At 39.9% G+C, this 15793-nt stretch overlaps 2 protein-coding genes and 1 long non-coding RNA gene across 7 annotated transcripts in view; 2 read left to right on the top strand and 1 right to left on the bottom strand.

Annotated features, from left to right (window-relative positions):
- The window catches only part of LOC130691410 (rap1 GTPase-activating protein 1-like), a 43580-nt gene extending 34765 nt beyond the window's left edge, over positions 1 to 8815 (top strand). For 3 of the 4 annotated variants that reach the window (XR_009420645.1, XR_009420647.1, XR_009420646.1), the window contains 6 exons: positions 2502 to 2684; positions 5362 to 5600; positions 6405 to 6556; positions 6680 to 7794; positions 7897 to 8157; positions 8194 to 8815. Coding sequence is in view for 1 of the 4 variants with exons in the window: in XM_057514356.2 (XP_057370339.1) it covers positions 2502 to 2684; positions 5362 to 5600; positions 6405 to 6556; positions 6680 to 7794; positions 7897 to 8052 (1845 nt within the window). In the remaining 3 variants the exon portion in view is untranslated. Of the gene's footprint in view, positions 1 to 2501; positions 2685 to 5361; positions 5601 to 6404; positions 6557 to 6679; positions 7795 to 7896 lie in introns of all 4 variants that reach the window. The other variant, XM_057514356.2, reaches the window with a different exon arrangement.
- Positions 8816 to 10275: 1460 nt separating this feature from the next.
- On the top strand, positions 10276 to 12018 carry LOC130691437 (uncharacterized). 2 transcript variants are annotated; one of them, XM_057514378.2, is made up of 7 exons: positions 10276 to 10347; positions 10401 to 10472; positions 10531 to 10670; positions 10741 to 10924; positions 10987 to 11330; positions 11434 to 11586; positions 11648 to 12018. In XM_057514378.2, the coding sequence occupies exons 1-5, from the start codon at positions 10320 to 10322 to the stop codon at positions 10992 to 10994; spliced, it is 432 nt and encodes a 143-aa protein (XP_057370361.1). In that variant the 5' UTR covers positions 10276 to 10319; the 3' UTR covers positions 10995 to 11330; positions 11434 to 11586; positions 11648 to 12018. The 2 variants fall into 2 exon arrangements, with proteins under 2 accessions (XP_057370361.1, XP_057370359.1); XM_057514376.2 differs by having other exon boundaries at positions 11434 to 12018.
- Positions 12019 to 13498: 1480 nt separating this feature from the next.
- LOC130690899 (uncharacterized) lies at positions 13499 to 14967 on the bottom strand. The gene is made up of 6 exons (XR_009001117.2): positions 14858 to 14967; positions 14733 to 14804; positions 14536 to 14674; positions 14282 to 14465; positions 13875 to 14218; positions 13499 to 13770 (listed from the first exon to the last, which is right to left on the bottom strand). It is a non-coding gene; the product is annotated as an uncharacterized LOC130690899 (long non-coding RNA).
- Between the last annotated feature and the right edge of the window lie 826 nt (positions 14968 to 15793).

The following is a 15793-nucleotide window of genomic DNA, read 5'->3' as shown; positions in this document are numbered from 1 at the left end:
AAAAGAAATGATTTAAAATAAAACGATTCGTGACGTCATGTTCGACAAGGTAGGAAGTTTTGAAACGGGAAATGCATTTCATCTGTTTAAATGTATACTGATGGAATAGAGTGAGCAAGCGGAGATGGGCTACTGCTTACATCCGGTCAAAGACCCCCCTCTCTCTCTCTCTCTCTTTCTTATCATTTTTTTTTTTCCCCTTCTCAGCTGGTTCCTTTTTTTTCTTTTTTAGAGCAAAGAACGAAATGATGAGGAAAAAAGGTCCACACCCTTTCTCGTTTTTCTAATGTCATTAAAATAAGGGGAGGAAAAGAGAGAGAGGCTACTCCCATTTTTGTGTGTGTGTTTCTTTTACAAAAGGGATATTATATAGACACTGAGATAAAGAAAAAAAGAGAGGGGAAACAAAAAAAAAAAAAAAATGACGTTGAGTTTTCAATGTGAAATAAAAGAAGTTCCAGCTGTTTCCGCCATTTTTAAATAACCTCGCGTTTCCTCTTGGTCGGTCAAACCGTTTAAAAAAAAAACCGAAATGCCAATAGGGACACGAAAACGAGGTCGACTCTCAAATGACTTTGGTCGTATTCACGTTGGTTATTACCCCCGTCGATATATTTACTCCGTCGAAAATGAACCAAAAAAAAAAAAAAATGGTGTAACAGTTACACGCCGTTCCAGATGTGTTTCAGGGCCACCGGTTGAATTTTCTCCACACTGTTGGCCCACGACGGTGACAACACTTGTTTACGAAACGCCTTAACGAACACGTACAAAAACAAAAGCAAGTCAGTTTGTGGAATAATGGCCGACTTTTTTTTTTTTTTTTTTATCTTAACCAGAATGAAAGAAAAAAAAATAATAATGTGTAGCTCGGCTGTGTCCTATTTTTAAAAACAAACAGTTCCGTTCCAAATACTTTTGATTTGCAACACGAAGCAGCGGTTTCGTGTTATTACGCAAAACGTAGTAGACTGAGGAAAACAGGTTCGCTACCTTACATTTCGTGATTGCAATGACTCACTCGCTAAAAATATTTGAATAGCCATTTCAAAGTAGGTGGAAGATAAAAATAGAAAAAAATAAAATAAAATAAAAAAAACCTGTTCCAGCTATTGGCCGTAAACAATTGCAATCAAAAATAATATCGATAAAAATTCCCTTCTTTGTTTGATTCGTCGAATGTGTGTGCAGTACCGTCTCCCACCTCCAGGTGTTTCTTTTCTTTCTGTTTTTTTTTACGATGTGGAACACGGTCGTGTAGGGAAAGTTGCTGGTGTTGCTCGAGGGAAAAAAGACACCAGGTAGACGACGACAAGTATTAAAACATAAAAATCCCTTATCGTGGCACAACACGCACAATACATTGATGCCGTACATTCGCACCTGCCCTCCGCCCCACTTGATTGGCCAATTCAAACATTCTGGTTTTGCTAGCAACTGTGAAAGAGAAAGAAAAAAAAAAAAAAAGATTACACGAAAATAAAAGGTGCTGGAACCCGCATATGGCGATCAAAAGAGGGAAGTTTGATACGTACACCCTTATTTTATCTCACACCTGAAGTGAACAGGTGCGTTGCTGGACAATAACAAAAAACCATTTTCCAAGGGAAAAAAAAAAAGAAAACAAAACGACCGAAAAATCGAACAATACATCAATGGACAATAGCGAAGAGGACAGTTCCAAAACTCTACAATAATCGGTTCCAGAATCCCCCCTCAAAAAAAAAAAAAAAAAAAAAAGAAATTGAAAATCTTGTTTAAAAAAAAAAAAAGAAAAATGGAGGGCGTACCATATTTCATCAAAGTTTTTTCAATGTGTCGCGGTTTTTAGATGGAGAGTAGTCTGCTCCTGGCATAATGATGGAACGCTTCCGATTACCCTGTCCACGAGAAAAAGAGAGAAAAAAAAAAGGGGAAGTGTAGGAAGAGGTGGTTTGTCTCATCGTGAAGGGTTATTTGGTGGTTTCCGGTTTTCTTCTTCTCTACACGGACCACAGAAGACGTGAGATTTTCGCCTGATGTGGGGACGGGTCTCCGTGTTTTAACACGATGGGAAATGCATCCGCATAATCAGACGCCACCCCCGTGGGAAGGGATGGCCGACGTCCTTGATGCTCTTTTGTTATTATTGTATCTCTTCTTTATGCGTGTGTGTGAATGTTTGATAATGACGGAGAAGCGTCGTGGGAATGCCTCGCGCACCTCTCATGTCCGTCGTTAAATCCCCCCCTCCTCTACCTTACTTCCGTCCAAAGCCAAGGGAAATAAGTCGAGTATGTCGTGAAGGACAGAGTGTCTAATGTATTTTAGTTGTTGAGAGAGGGCATACTGAACAGAAAGGCTTTTATGTTATTTATTTTCGCTTGACCAATTAGAGTGACAGTAATAGTCTTAGCGAGCGTGAGCAGCTCTTTGTTTCTTTACTTAGTTTTTTTTTTTTTTTTTTTTTATTTTAAACTAACGTCTTATTGATTTTGTTTGTTTTTCTTTTTCATTTGCAGGAACACCAGAACTTTGTGGCTCAGGACGATGCGCTCGGGCCCGTCTTATTGTCGGTGAAACATGAAATGTTGGCCGGCCAGGATTATGTCCGGCTCATCCTTCGTCTGCAGACCGGAACGTTGCACGAGGTCGTTCCGGCCACTTGCCTCAGCGACCAAGCATCGCCTCACCGCATGGCCAAAGTATGGAAAACTATTTCTTATATTTATTTATATTTTTACACCGCATCTATCCACCTGCTTCTCGATCCCAATTTTGCGTTACACAATCCGCACTTTCGTGTAAAAAATTGTGTGTACATTTTTCGTAATGTCTGATGGCAAACTGGAGAACTTTTATAGCTCCCCTGATAGGCAATTGTTACCCACCTCGATGTGTTGAGTGTGTGAACGTGTTAAAGGTGTGGGCGACTTGTTTGCCTGGTTCTATCTCGCTCGGTTTCCATGGAACCAGCGTCCGTGCCAGATGGTTTTTTTCTTTGTGCACACACCCCGTGTCGAGTGTCGTTGAGTTCCTCGCCCATTAGTGTCGTAACATCCGCCACCTTCTTTTTTTTTTTTTTTTTTTTTTTTCCTTCTCTCGTTTTCTGTACATTTTCTACACGACAAACTTTCAAAAGAAGAGGCAAACAACGAGAGCCGGTTGGCCGGGATTCCAGTTTTGCCCGCGGACGTTTTATTTTTCTTTTTTTTTTTCGATTCATCTTTTTCTTCTTGTTTCTTTCCATTTGGTTTCCTCTTGCTGTCCTGTCATCGCAACGAGAGAAAAACAAAACAAAACAAACAAAAATAGCGTTCAGCGAGCCTTGGCATTTTGGCATTACCGAGGTAACCCACCAGGTATAAAAAAAAAAAAAAAAAAAACTCGGGGTCTTAACAAACCAACTGTGACGTGTAGCGCAGTCATTTCTCAAAAGAAATGATAAATAAGGAACCTTTTTTTTTTTCCTTGCTTTTTTCATGTGTCCTTGGAGCTCAAAGAGAGTCTTGTTTGTAATGCAATAATGCACGTTGTCCGTTTTTTCTTCTTCTTCTTCCTCCTCCTCCCGACACCGGGGCTATTTTGACTGTCTCTCATGATGCATATCCTGCTCGTTCTTGCACCTCATCCACCATTTCTGCGCCATTTCGAAATAATGTGGTGACGTGCTCACTTGCCGTGACGACAACAAACGAGTAAAATAAGCCAACGGGAAAAAAAAAAAATAAAAAAAAAAAAAAGAAAAGCCAAAAAGATGGATAGTAGGAGTATGCATTCGTTTTGGTTGGGTCATCCGCCCAGCCCATTTAACGCGCCGCCAACCACCGCCGGGCTATTTACCGTTCATTTTTCTTCTTCTTTCTTTTCTGTGAGTGCATCTTCTTTTTTTATACGTACAAAAAAAAAATGTGTTATCTACCTCATTCTTCTCGTGTTGCGATCGTAACGAAGCAAGACGGACACACAACACACGGAAAACAGAGTGCGGTGCGGAACTTGGCCAGCAACTGTCTGCACCATCTGTTGGCAAGTTGAATGGTCCTTGACTCAAGCTACGCTAATGGAAATGACGGCCCTTTTTTGTTTTATTTCGGTGTTTGTCTTCAAAAACCACCCTTTTTCTTCTGCTCTTGCTACTAGATGAACAAAGCCCATTAACGTCATCTCACCGTCTCCTTAATTTTCTCTGTGTTTGTGCGTGTGTGTGGCCAAGAAAACCAGGTAAACCACTGACCTTTACCGCGTCACAGTTACCCTCTAATTTATTTGTTTTGGGCGGGTTTTTTTTTTTTTTTTTTTTCAATGGGACTCTTTAAAAAATGGTGGCCCCCTCTCACGAGCCATACCATCAAAAATATTCAACGCGGATCTCAAAAAAGAAAGAGAAATAACATTTGAAAAAAAAAAAAAAATATGAAAGGAATTTGAAAAAAAAAAAAGGGACGGTTGCGCGCGCACACGGCTTTTTTTTCATGATTCTTTATATCTGTAGTCGTTGGAGAGAAGGATCGTGAAGATTTTTAGAATGCGATGAGCAAAGGGCAACAGACAAAGATAGCTCGGTTAACGGGCTTATTTCTTCTCGATTTGCCAAGGTAAATCCACCGACTTGCTCTCCGGAATGAAGAAGAAGAAAAAAACAAAACAAAACAAGGGACGATAGCTTACGTCTAGATGCTCTTTGAATGATGGACGCCACTAATACGGGGACCTCAGACTCTGTACAAAATAGAGGCTCACGAAATCGTGAGCAAACGTCAAAATGAATGAAACACACTTTGAGAAAAGGCAGCCGACAAAGCGTTGCAACGTTCGAAACAGGGCGGCCAAATTCTCGAACCAAACCAATTAAAGATGAAGGAAGGCGCGCACAACGGTTCAAAGCGTTCAACGAAATACCACCGGCGGGAAAGTAGAAAGTTTGAAGTTTTATTTTTATTTATTTTTTTTTTTTTTTTCTTGAGAAAATAGGTTCCTCTTCGAGAAGAGGGTAGCGTGTACACGAGTGCCAATATGGGGTTAAATGCTGGCGTGATTGGTGTCAAGGAAGCTGTGCACGGTTCCTATCTTCTCTTTCTTTGCTCAAAGTGTGTTTGAGGTTGACGAGTAAGAAGAAATCTTTGAGAAAAAAAAAGAAAGCCAAACTGAATAACTGCGCAACGTTTGGTCCGTGACTTGGCGATAGCAACCACACCCTATTGTTTGTCGACCAATAGCATCATCGTTCGATTACAGCCCATTCTCTCTTTTCTCTTGGCATTTTTTTTTTTTTTCTTTTTCTTTTTCCCACTGCGATTCTTCCATCGTCATCGAAGAAATGATGTCGGGAGTTTTCTCCATTTAAATATTCACGCTTACATTGTTGTTTTCTTTTTGCAGCTGCTATGCGAAGAGTTGAGCACCGAGAAATTCGTACCTGTTTCGTGGCCCAAGTCGTCGCCGCTGATCGCCGCCTACGACGAACACGTCTTAGTCAACCACTTCAAATTCGGCCTGTTGCATCAGCGGTTTGGCCAGACGACCGAAGAGGACATCTTCTCGAACAATGGCACATCACCCGCCCTCGACGAGTTCCTTGACGTCCTAGGAAAGAGGATCCACCTGCTCGATCACAAAGGGTAAATAAAATAATTCCAAATGGATGAGCCTTCCGGTCCACGACGTGCGTTACGCAGTCTCACTAGTTTTTACACATTTGTTTTTGGAAATGATGACCTAAAAAAAAAAATATATATATATAAATAAAATAAAGGGGAAACGTGTAAGATAGGCGGGACCAATAGGTTTCAAAGTCTCGCATGGAACAAGGAAAAAAAAAAAAAAAAAAAAAAGAATGGATGAGACGCGTGATGAATGATGGCGGGTGGATACTGAATAACCAATATGTGCGAGGTTATTTACAACGCTTGGCCGATTCTTCTTTTGCTATATTTGCATCTCTTAAAAAAAAAAAAAAAAAAAAAATGAAAACTGTTAAAATTCTTTTTGTTGTTTTCTCCTTTGGCGGGGGCTTATTTGCATTTCCTCGGCGGGAAGCCAGCGACCAATTATGCGCTGATGAGATGACCGTAATTGATGACGCGCGCAGAGCCTCCTATTTTTTTTTTTTTTTTTTAATTTTTTTTTTTTGCTTTTGAATAATCGCTTTTTGGGCAGCGCAAATGACGGCAGATATTTATGAATTAATGAACGGAAAAAAGCGCAATAACGTTCAACCTTATTTACAATTCAAAAGAGATCCTCAGCTCCATTTGTCTTTCGAGCTATTAACGGACACACTACAAATAAATGCGATAGTTTTACGTCTATTTGAAAAAAAAAAAATTGCGCACCGCCGAAAGAGCAGAACATGTTTCCATCTTGTTCGTCTGACATTTTATTTATCGATCGTTGTTTGATTTGTTACAAAATGCTTATTTTAGGTATCGTGGAGGTCTGGACACGCAGTTTGGCCAGACGGGCGTCGAGTCGTTGTACGAGACGTTCCGCGACCGCGAAATCATGTTCCATGTGGCGCCTCTCCTCCCTTATACGGAGAACGATGCCCAGCAGCTGCAGAGGAAGCGGCATATCGGTAAGACAGATGGCTCTTGAATGAACCACCTAATCATGGCCATCCTGATGTTTTGGGCCAACCACCAGAAAAAGAAAACTCATTTATTCTTTTCACCTCGCGTTTGATGAAACAACCATCTAGGTAATGACATAGTAGCCGTCGTGTTCCAAGAGGACAATACACCCTTTGCTCCAGACATGATCGCTTCGCATTTTCTGCATGCCTTCATCGTGGTGCAGCCCATCGACCCGTGCACACCCAATGTCCGCTACCGAATTACGGTGACGGCTCGCGATGGAGTCAACTTTTTCGGGCCCACACTGCCCGATCCACCCGTTATGCGCAAAGGCCCAGAGTTGCGTGAATTCCTGCTGACCAAGCTCCTCAACGCTGAAAACGCTTGCTACAAAGCCCAAAAGTTTGCCCGGCTGGAGTTGAGGACGCGTACTGCCCTCCTGTCTAATTTGGTCGAGGATCTCCACAAGAAAACGTGCGACTTCCTACACCTGTCGTCGCCGCTTCTAAGCGGATCGTCTCAGGCCGAAACGCCCGCCAAGGCCGAAGCGACCCAACAGACGGCGCCCATCGGCGGAGGGGCCCGTTTCATCGACACTGTTCGCAAAGCTCTTTCGTCTGCTAGGCGATCGCAGCAAGAACAGGCAGCTGTCGGATTGGCTGGCGCAGCCTCCAACAAAAAAGGTTCCATGAACTGGTCGAATGCGTCATCCGATTCAACTCCGGCCAGCACATTGCGCCTGAGCAGCAAAGGCAGCAATTTCAGTGGGCCCACCAAATCGGCCATGGCCGATAAATCTTCTTTAGCCACACAGTTGGCCGTCCAGCAGGCCGGCATGGCTTCGCCGTCTACCAGCCCATCGTTAGACACTCCGCCATCTCGGATTGCTCGTATGACTGTGCCCGACAGCGATGAATCGTCGCTCAACAGCATTGAGATGGAGAACATCCATCAATCAGCCAGCGGGTCGAGGATGGCAGGTGTGAATACAATGCACCACCAGCAGCCTCCGAGGCCGCCGACTGAAGATTCCGACACGGGAATGGAAAGCTTGTCGTCAGCCGAAACGCCGGCCACGGCTAAAAGGTTGGCGGGCAAATCGTGTTCTTGTTACGGCAGCACCAGCGAAGAACAGGGTCATCATCAGCCGGAAGAGGAGCACATCAGACAGAACGAAAATCTCCAGCAGGAAGTGAACAAGCTCAAGTTTGATAAGTTGGAACTACTCAGACAAAATGTGGTAAGTCTTTTTTTTTATTTTTTTTTTTTTTATTAAGAATTTGATGCAGCAAAATTTAAATGCCATTCGTTTAAATTTTATTTTATTTTTTTTTCCAAACAGAGCTGCCAGCGTGATATCAAACGATTAAAAGAGCGTGAATTCCAGTTGCATTCGGAGCTGATTACAGCCAGTCAGGAACTACAGCGTCTGCGTTTAATTCTTCGAGATCATCAGGCTACCTCATCCATGTCTGCTTACGAAGGATCGCCCGTCTAATCAGCAAAAGGGGGGAAACCAAAGAACCTCTAAATGACGTATCACCATATCTCACCAATGAATTCAACGACGATTGCACACCTCCTGATACGTGATGGATCATTCGTAATTTTTTTTTTTTTTTTTTTTCTTTTTTTTTAGTTTCTTTAACTTTTTTTTTTTTTTTCTTCCGTTTTTGCTCTCTCTCGTCCACCACCCCGTGTGTCCCACTTGCCTCTCTAACCAAAACTTGTTATCTCTCTTTGGCGTTCCTGGACGGGAAAGAGCTTGACGCGAAAAAGGCATCGATTATATCAGAGAGAAAGAGAGAGGAGTAACAATTCCTATCTGATTCCTTTTTGTTTTCATTCACTGTTGATTGTGGCTTATCGTATTCATTGTTATATATATATATATATATATATATATTTACCTACCAAAGAGACCGTTGCTTCATATTTTTTGCCCGACTGTATGATGCGCGTTCCGATCATCTAGAAAGATGTGTGTGTCTTCTGTGTTTTTTTTGTTTTTTTTGTGTCAGTCCCAGTGAGAGAAAATGACGGACAGAAAGCTGGGAAAAGAAAGATGGCGAAAAAAAACATAAACAAGAACCGTTGGGAATGCAAATATTATATTGATGTTTTCTTCTTTTTTTTTTTTTTAAATTCAAACCTTTTTTTTTTTTTTTTGCGTTGTGCATGGCCACGGTGCACAGTTTCTTCTAAGTCAAATACGATTTACTAACGATGTTTTAAATGGCGTCGTTTTACATTGTGAATCCCATCTCTGTGTGTGTCTTACACTAAATAGAAAACAACTGCTGAAGTCATTCCCGAGAAAAAGTTTAAATTGTTTAGTTTTTTTTTTGCGATTCACGAAGAATCTTGAAAAACAAAAAATCTTGCGTTCTATACCGTTCGTTCTCACGAAAATGAGCAATTTTTGCCACAGATCCCTCCCCTTCGTTCCCCCTTGTATCCCCGATGTAAAAGACATACACGCACGTACAAAACACGACAAACCTACCACAGTTTTCCCTAAGCGGACAATCAGCTTCCCTCCTTGTGTTGATCAGTTATCCCTTTAAACGCGTCCTCTTTTTTTTTAATTTTATTTTGTTTTTTTGGTTTTTTTTTTTTTTTGGCAAAAGAGTTTTCAGTTGATTTAACCTTGTTTTATATTTCCATGTCCCTCTCTCCCCCCCCCACCTCCTCGCTACGCTACGCGTTATTGGAACCGCTGTTTGATAGACACCTATGTACAACATGAATGTTGATATAATACACTCGCCACAATTGTATCGAAAACACAAATTGCTGTGATTATTGTTGTTTGAACGTCGTGTTTGTTTTGAATCATTTTGAATCAGCTTGAAAAGCATCTGCCAATATTTGGATTCTTTACTGCGCAGCACAGGTAAGTTTTAGGTTGGTTGGCTAATATGTTACATTTGTATCTAGGATACGCGCGCATATGCCCGCAAGTTATGCGTGATCACGACTGGTTTAGTGATGGCCCACGAGCTCAATTTATTACGGGACTTCGGAGTACTATACTCCAAGTTTGCGGGACGAATTCCGTTAAAAAGACATCGTATCGGTTTGAAGTTTAATGTTTAAAAACAAAACAACACTGCTGGTATTTGTTTAGCAAGGATTTCCGCGCAACCCGTTAACTTTTTAATGGCTTATTTAATGTTTTAAAACAGATGAAACAGGATGATAAAACTCTGGCTCGGAGCTATTGCTATCCTTTATTTACTCAGCACGTTGCCCTTTAAATAAAACGGAGTACAACTTTAATCAAAGACGCATTTGAATTGCAGTTTGACGGTGGGTCGCTAACCGGGCCGGGGTGATTTCACTGTCCCGCAAGAAATTACTTGCTTGGGTATTATAATTCAATCGTTACTAAAGATAACCGAATTTTTCAGCATTCCATAATTTTTCACAACCAACGCAAATTATTTAAAAAATAAAACTTATAAGTGCCAACTAGGGCTCGGGCCCGATCGTCTTTGATCGGGGCAAACCGCGGTTTTTCATTTTAAAATCGTCAATCGTCGGTTCTGTTTAGATCCGCAAGCAATCCGTTTTACATAAAAAAAAAAAAAAAGTGGCGGAAAAAAAAAATCGCACTTTTTTCTTTTTTTCCGACACGTAGCCATCTACCGCTCAGACTCGTTATTACTGGCGTAGGCAATTTCAGTCCATTGGATGCCACTCGCAGTTAGTTCAGTAGCGTGGATGGAGAGAATAACGCGTGGCTGGAGGAACAATTGAAAAATGGATAAGATAATACAACAAAAGGATGGTAAGTATCAACATTATTATATTGGTTTTCACTTATTAATTATTGTTTATTAGATCAAATTATGAAGCTGCAGGCCCAATTATTGGAACAACACAAAATATTAGATCACAGCAAAGCTAAGGATGGTAAGGCCTAATACGTAATGATTCTATTTATTTGCTTTTATTCATTTGTGTTTTGTAGCTCAAATTTTGAGTCTACAAGCTCAGCTAGGGGAAAAGAACAAATTGGAATGGAACAGTTTCCAAACACTGAAGGAGGTTTTTCAAAACTCTTCCCTAACTGAACGTGAGGATGAGTTGGCATTAGGCGAACACAGTCAGGTACCTAAACTTTTCAAATAAGAATTCAAAATAAGTATAAAATTTTAACAAACAATTATTTATTGTTTAGTTATTCAGTCCACCACCTGACAGTGTGTTAAATTTAAATTCTGTTAGTGCTGCACTAAAAGAATCGTTAGTAATAAGTCCATGCAGCGAAGGAATTGAACAATTGTGGGATCATATTTGGGCCAAAAATGGGTGTGGTACGGAAACCGAGATATGGCACGAGTTCAACATAAAACATGGATTAGGTACTTTTCGGTTTTTTGTCTATCGAAAAAGTATTTTTAATGCTATTATTTTGCATTCACAGAATTTTAGCAGGGGATCAAGTCAAGTCTGGAAGTGTTACAGGATGGAAGAGTCAGCCTACAGTTGAAAAAACACTGAGAGTGCATTACCATTAAGGTATGAGGTAAAGTAATAGGGTATGCACATTGTCTAATGAGAAGTACCATCTTGTGTGAATGAATCCTGTATAACAGCAATCCTTTATAGTTCTGTCACAGCTAGAAGCCTCAAATAATTCTGCTTCCCTTGCTAAAGAACAACTTGTCCTTTACGCTCAGTGTTGGTGAAGCTGGGTACTTAAATGGCCCTAAAGATGTTTCACTTCACTGGCATTGCAGCGATGAACATCATACATGGACTCTTTAGGTATGAAAGGAATTTTCTTGAAAAATTTTTGAATTTATGATGAAGCTTTTCTGCTCCTTTTTGCCAACCATGTCTAATCTACAAAAAAAAAATTATCCAATAGGAAAGGATTTTCAGCATACTGGGAACACAACTATCAACAATGCAACATTCTAGGGGTTTTATTTTATCATTCAAGAGCCTTATACAATGATTTTCATCTGCAATTTGTATGGCCTTTCCCAAGCTTCTGCCAGAAGTTGAATCTATAAGTCATGTAAGTCACATGAGCAACAATTGATATGTTTAATGGTGTTGTTTTTCTTTTCTCAATATAGGTTAATAGTAAAATTGGATCTGAAAAGATTCTTGGTTGGGGCAAGACACTGAATAAATTGTATTGATTGGATGGATGACATGACATTTCTATACTTAATTTGGATTCCCGAGACGGTATTTTATATTAAAAAAATTGAAGTGCATATCTGGGCTCCCTTCCTTTCCGTAGCCCCGTTTCCCCTTGACTCGTAATAAGCCCGTAGGGGGTCATGCCCCTACTGTACGGTATATATAAAAACAACATATACCGAGGTTTGGAGGGCTCTGGCCGGAAAGGGGGCGTGGGGTTCCGCTTAGTCCGATGATGTGTTCACGGAGGGCGACGTGGCTACCCACAAATCCGAACTAAAGGTTAATCGCTCCTGTAAAAATGTTCCAAATCTTCAGCTCTTCTTCCGGCTTCTCTTAGCCAATCACCGGGTAATCTCCCCGGTGGGTCAACAAGGCAGTGTCTCCCCCTGCCTGGGTTGACGGCAACTTTTGAAAGGGCTATTGTGCCTTTTTAAAGTTGCAAAAATAATTGTAATGTGCAGAGAATTGTCAATAAAATTTTTTTTATAAAATGTTTTTTGCAAAATTTGTTGCTTTCATTGTCTGTGTTCACACATTACATTTATCAACTTTTTTTTTATTTAGCTTGCTCATTTCACCTTTATTGTTTATGCCACCTTTGATGGTAAGCATTGTTTCCATTGGTTTATCGTTTATCTGTAAGCATTCATTTATTATTCAGGGATCGAACCCTGGATGTTCGGCATACCGCGCCGATGCTTTACCAATGAGCCATGAATCATATAATGTCAAGTTGGCTTTTTTCTAGTCACTTGCGGACTTGCATTTACACTTTGAATAAAACTGAAATGCAATACTGCAATATACTTTTCTACATTTAGATATAGATCTTTATACATCTACTAAGGTTTGAACCCAGGTTAACAGTTATCGCAGCTGAATGCTCTACCACAGAGCTATGGACCTTATGAAAGCAATAGAAAGATAAACATATAGTTGTGAAAGACTGCATAAACATCCTAGACGATAACATATGATATGCGATAATAAAAAATTTAAATATATCTCGTGGCTCAATGTTAGAGCATCGGCGTTGCACGCTGAATGTCTGGGGATCGATTCCCATACCAGTAAAACAATATACAAATACAAAATTACTTCAGGAAATATCCATGTATTAGTGTAATAAATAATAGTTGAATACTTACAGATAAACGATACAACGGTGGCAAAAACAATAAAGATGAATTGAGCAAGCTAAATAAAAAAAAAGTTGATAACATGTAATGTGTGAACACAGACAATGAAAGCAACAAATTTTGCAAAAAACATTTTATAAAAAAAATTTTTATTGACAATTCTCTGCACATTACAATTATTTTTGCAACTTTAAAAAGGCACAATAGCCCTTTCAAAAGTTGCCGTCAACCCAGGCAGGGGGAGACACTGCCTTGTTGACCCACCGGGGAGATTACCCGGTGATTGGCTAAGAGAAGCCGGAAGAAGAGCTGAAGATTTGGAACATTTTTACAGGAGCGATTAACCTTTAGTTCGGATTTGTGGGTAGCCACGTCGCCCTCCGTGAACACATCATCGGACTAAGCGGAACCCCACGTCCCCTTTCCGGCCAGAGCCCTCCAAACCTCGGTATATGTTGTTTTTATATATACCGTACAGTAGGGGCATGACCCCCTACGGGCTTATTACGAGTCAAGGGGAAACGGGGCTACGGAAAGGAAGGGAGCCCAGATATGCACTTCAATTTTTTTAATATAAAATACCGTCTCGGGAATCCAAATTAAGTATAGAAATGTCATGTCATCCATTCGATCAATACAATTTATTCAGTGTCTTGCCCCAACCAAGAATCTTTTCAGATCCAATTTTACTATTAACCTATATTGAGAAAAGAAAAACAACACCATTAAACATATCAATTGTTGCTCATGTGACTTACATGACTTATAGATTCAACTTCTGGCAGAAGCTTGGGAAAGACCATACAAATTGCAGATGAAAATCATTGTATAAGGCTCTTGAATGATAAAATAGCACCCCTAGAATGTTGCATTGTTGATAGTTGTGTTCCCAGTATGCTGAAAATCCTTTCCTATTGGATAAATTTTTTTTTTGTAGATTAGACATGGTTGGCAAAAAGCAGGAGAAATACTTTGTCATAAATTCAAAAAATCTTCAAGAAAATTCCTTTCATACCTAAAAAGTCCATGTATGATGTTCATCGCTGCAATGCCAACGAAATGAAACATCTTTAGGGTCATTTAAGTACCCAGCTTCACCAACACTCTGAACGTAAAGGACAAGTTGTTCTTTAGCCGGAGAAGCAGAATTATTTGAGGCTCTAGCTGTGACAGAACTATAAAGGATTGCTGTTACACAGGATTCATTCACACAAGATGGTACTTCTCATTAGACAATTTGCATACTCTATTACTTTACCTCATACCTTAATGGTAATGCACTTTCAGTGTTTTTCAACTGTAGGCTCACTCTTCCATCCTGTAACACTTCCAGACTTGACTTGATCCTCCACTAAAATTCTGTGAATGCAAAATAATTGCATTAAAAATACTTTTTTTGATAGACAAAAAACCGAAAAGTACCTAATTCATGTTTTATGTTGAACTCATGCCATATCTCGGTTTCCATACCACACCCATTTTCGGCCCAAATACAGTCCCACAATTGTTCAATTCCTTCGCTGCATGGACTTATTACTAACAATTCTTTTAGTGCAGCACTAACAGAATTTAACTTTAACACACTGTCAGGTGGTAGACTGAATAACTAAACAATAAATAATTGTTTGTTAAAATTCTATACTTATTTTGAATTCTTATTTGAAAAGTTTAGGTACCTGACTGTGTTCGCCTAATGCCAATTCATCCTCATGTTCAGTTAGGGATGAGTTTGGAAAAACCTCCTTCACTGTTTGGAAACTGTTCCGTCCAATTTGTTCTTTTCCCCTAGCTGAGCTTGTAGACTCAAAATTTGAGCTACAAAACACAAAGGAATAAAAGCAAATAAATAGAATCATTACGTATTAGGCCTTACCATCCTTAGCTTTGCTGTTATCTAATATTTTGTGTTGTTCCAATAATTGGGCCTGCAGCTTCACAATTTGATCTAATAAACAATAGTTAATAATTGAAAACCAATATAATAATGTTGATACTTACCATCCTTTTGTTGTATTATCTTATCCATTTTTCAATTGTTCCTCAAGCCACGCGTTATTCTCCATCCACGTTCCTGAACTAACTGCGAATGGCATCCAATGGACTGAAATTGCCTACGCCAGTAATAACGAGTCTGAGCGGTAGATGGCTACGTGTCGGAAAAAAAGAAAAAAGTGTAATTTTTTTTTTTTTTTTTGGCGAAATTTTTTTTTGTGTGTAAAACGGATTGCCATAAGTGGCTTGGTTTTCAAAAACCTTTTTTAAATCAAATTTCCGATCAGACTTACCGTCATCGCGATCGAAAATTGTTCGATCTTTCCGCCATCTAGCGACAAGTCCATCAAGCTCAAGCCAGCCTGCTTTTCAATTTAAACTTCAAGATTGGATCTTGTTTGACATGTTTAATTTTTTATCTTCAATAAACCCCTATCTGGGAAATATTTTTTCACATGATAATATGTTGATGTATAATGAGTAAATGAGCCATATGCCCCAACCGCACACCTACTGGTACTTTTAACCGACAGGGTCCAGATCTACATTGCTTTCTTCTCATACGATTGTGGAAAAAAAAATTATCTTTTTTATTTGAAAAAAGTGCGAAGCTGTTAAATAGCGGGCTTCAATTGCTTCTGAGGACGCTTTCAGTTTCTTCATTATCATATCAATCGACCTAATTTTCGCAACCATTAACCAGTCGAATGAAAGATAGCATAATAGCCGTTGGAACAGTATAATAACCGTCGGTAAAGGCGTTTACGGGCGACACCGATTAATGAGTTATTTGGTTTTTCCTTGTGCACATACCAACTGGTGTCGATACACGTCAAACGAGATGCTACGTAAGCATAAATTTGAGGGCTACTAAATACCGAGTGTCAAAGTCGGTATGATTGCGCAATTGCCAACGCGAGTCGCGAACTGTATTGACCATCT

The sequence above is a fragment of the Daphnia carinata genome, chromosome 1 (assembly GCF_022539665.2).
Source record: "Daphnia carinata strain CSIRO-1 chromosome 1, CSIRO_AGI_Dcar_HiC_V3, whole genome shotgun sequence".
NCBI lineage: Eukaryota > Metazoa > Arthropoda > Branchiopoda > Diplostraca > Daphniidae > Daphnia > Daphnia carinata.
This window is presented reverse-complemented; position numbering and strand designations above follow the sequence as displayed.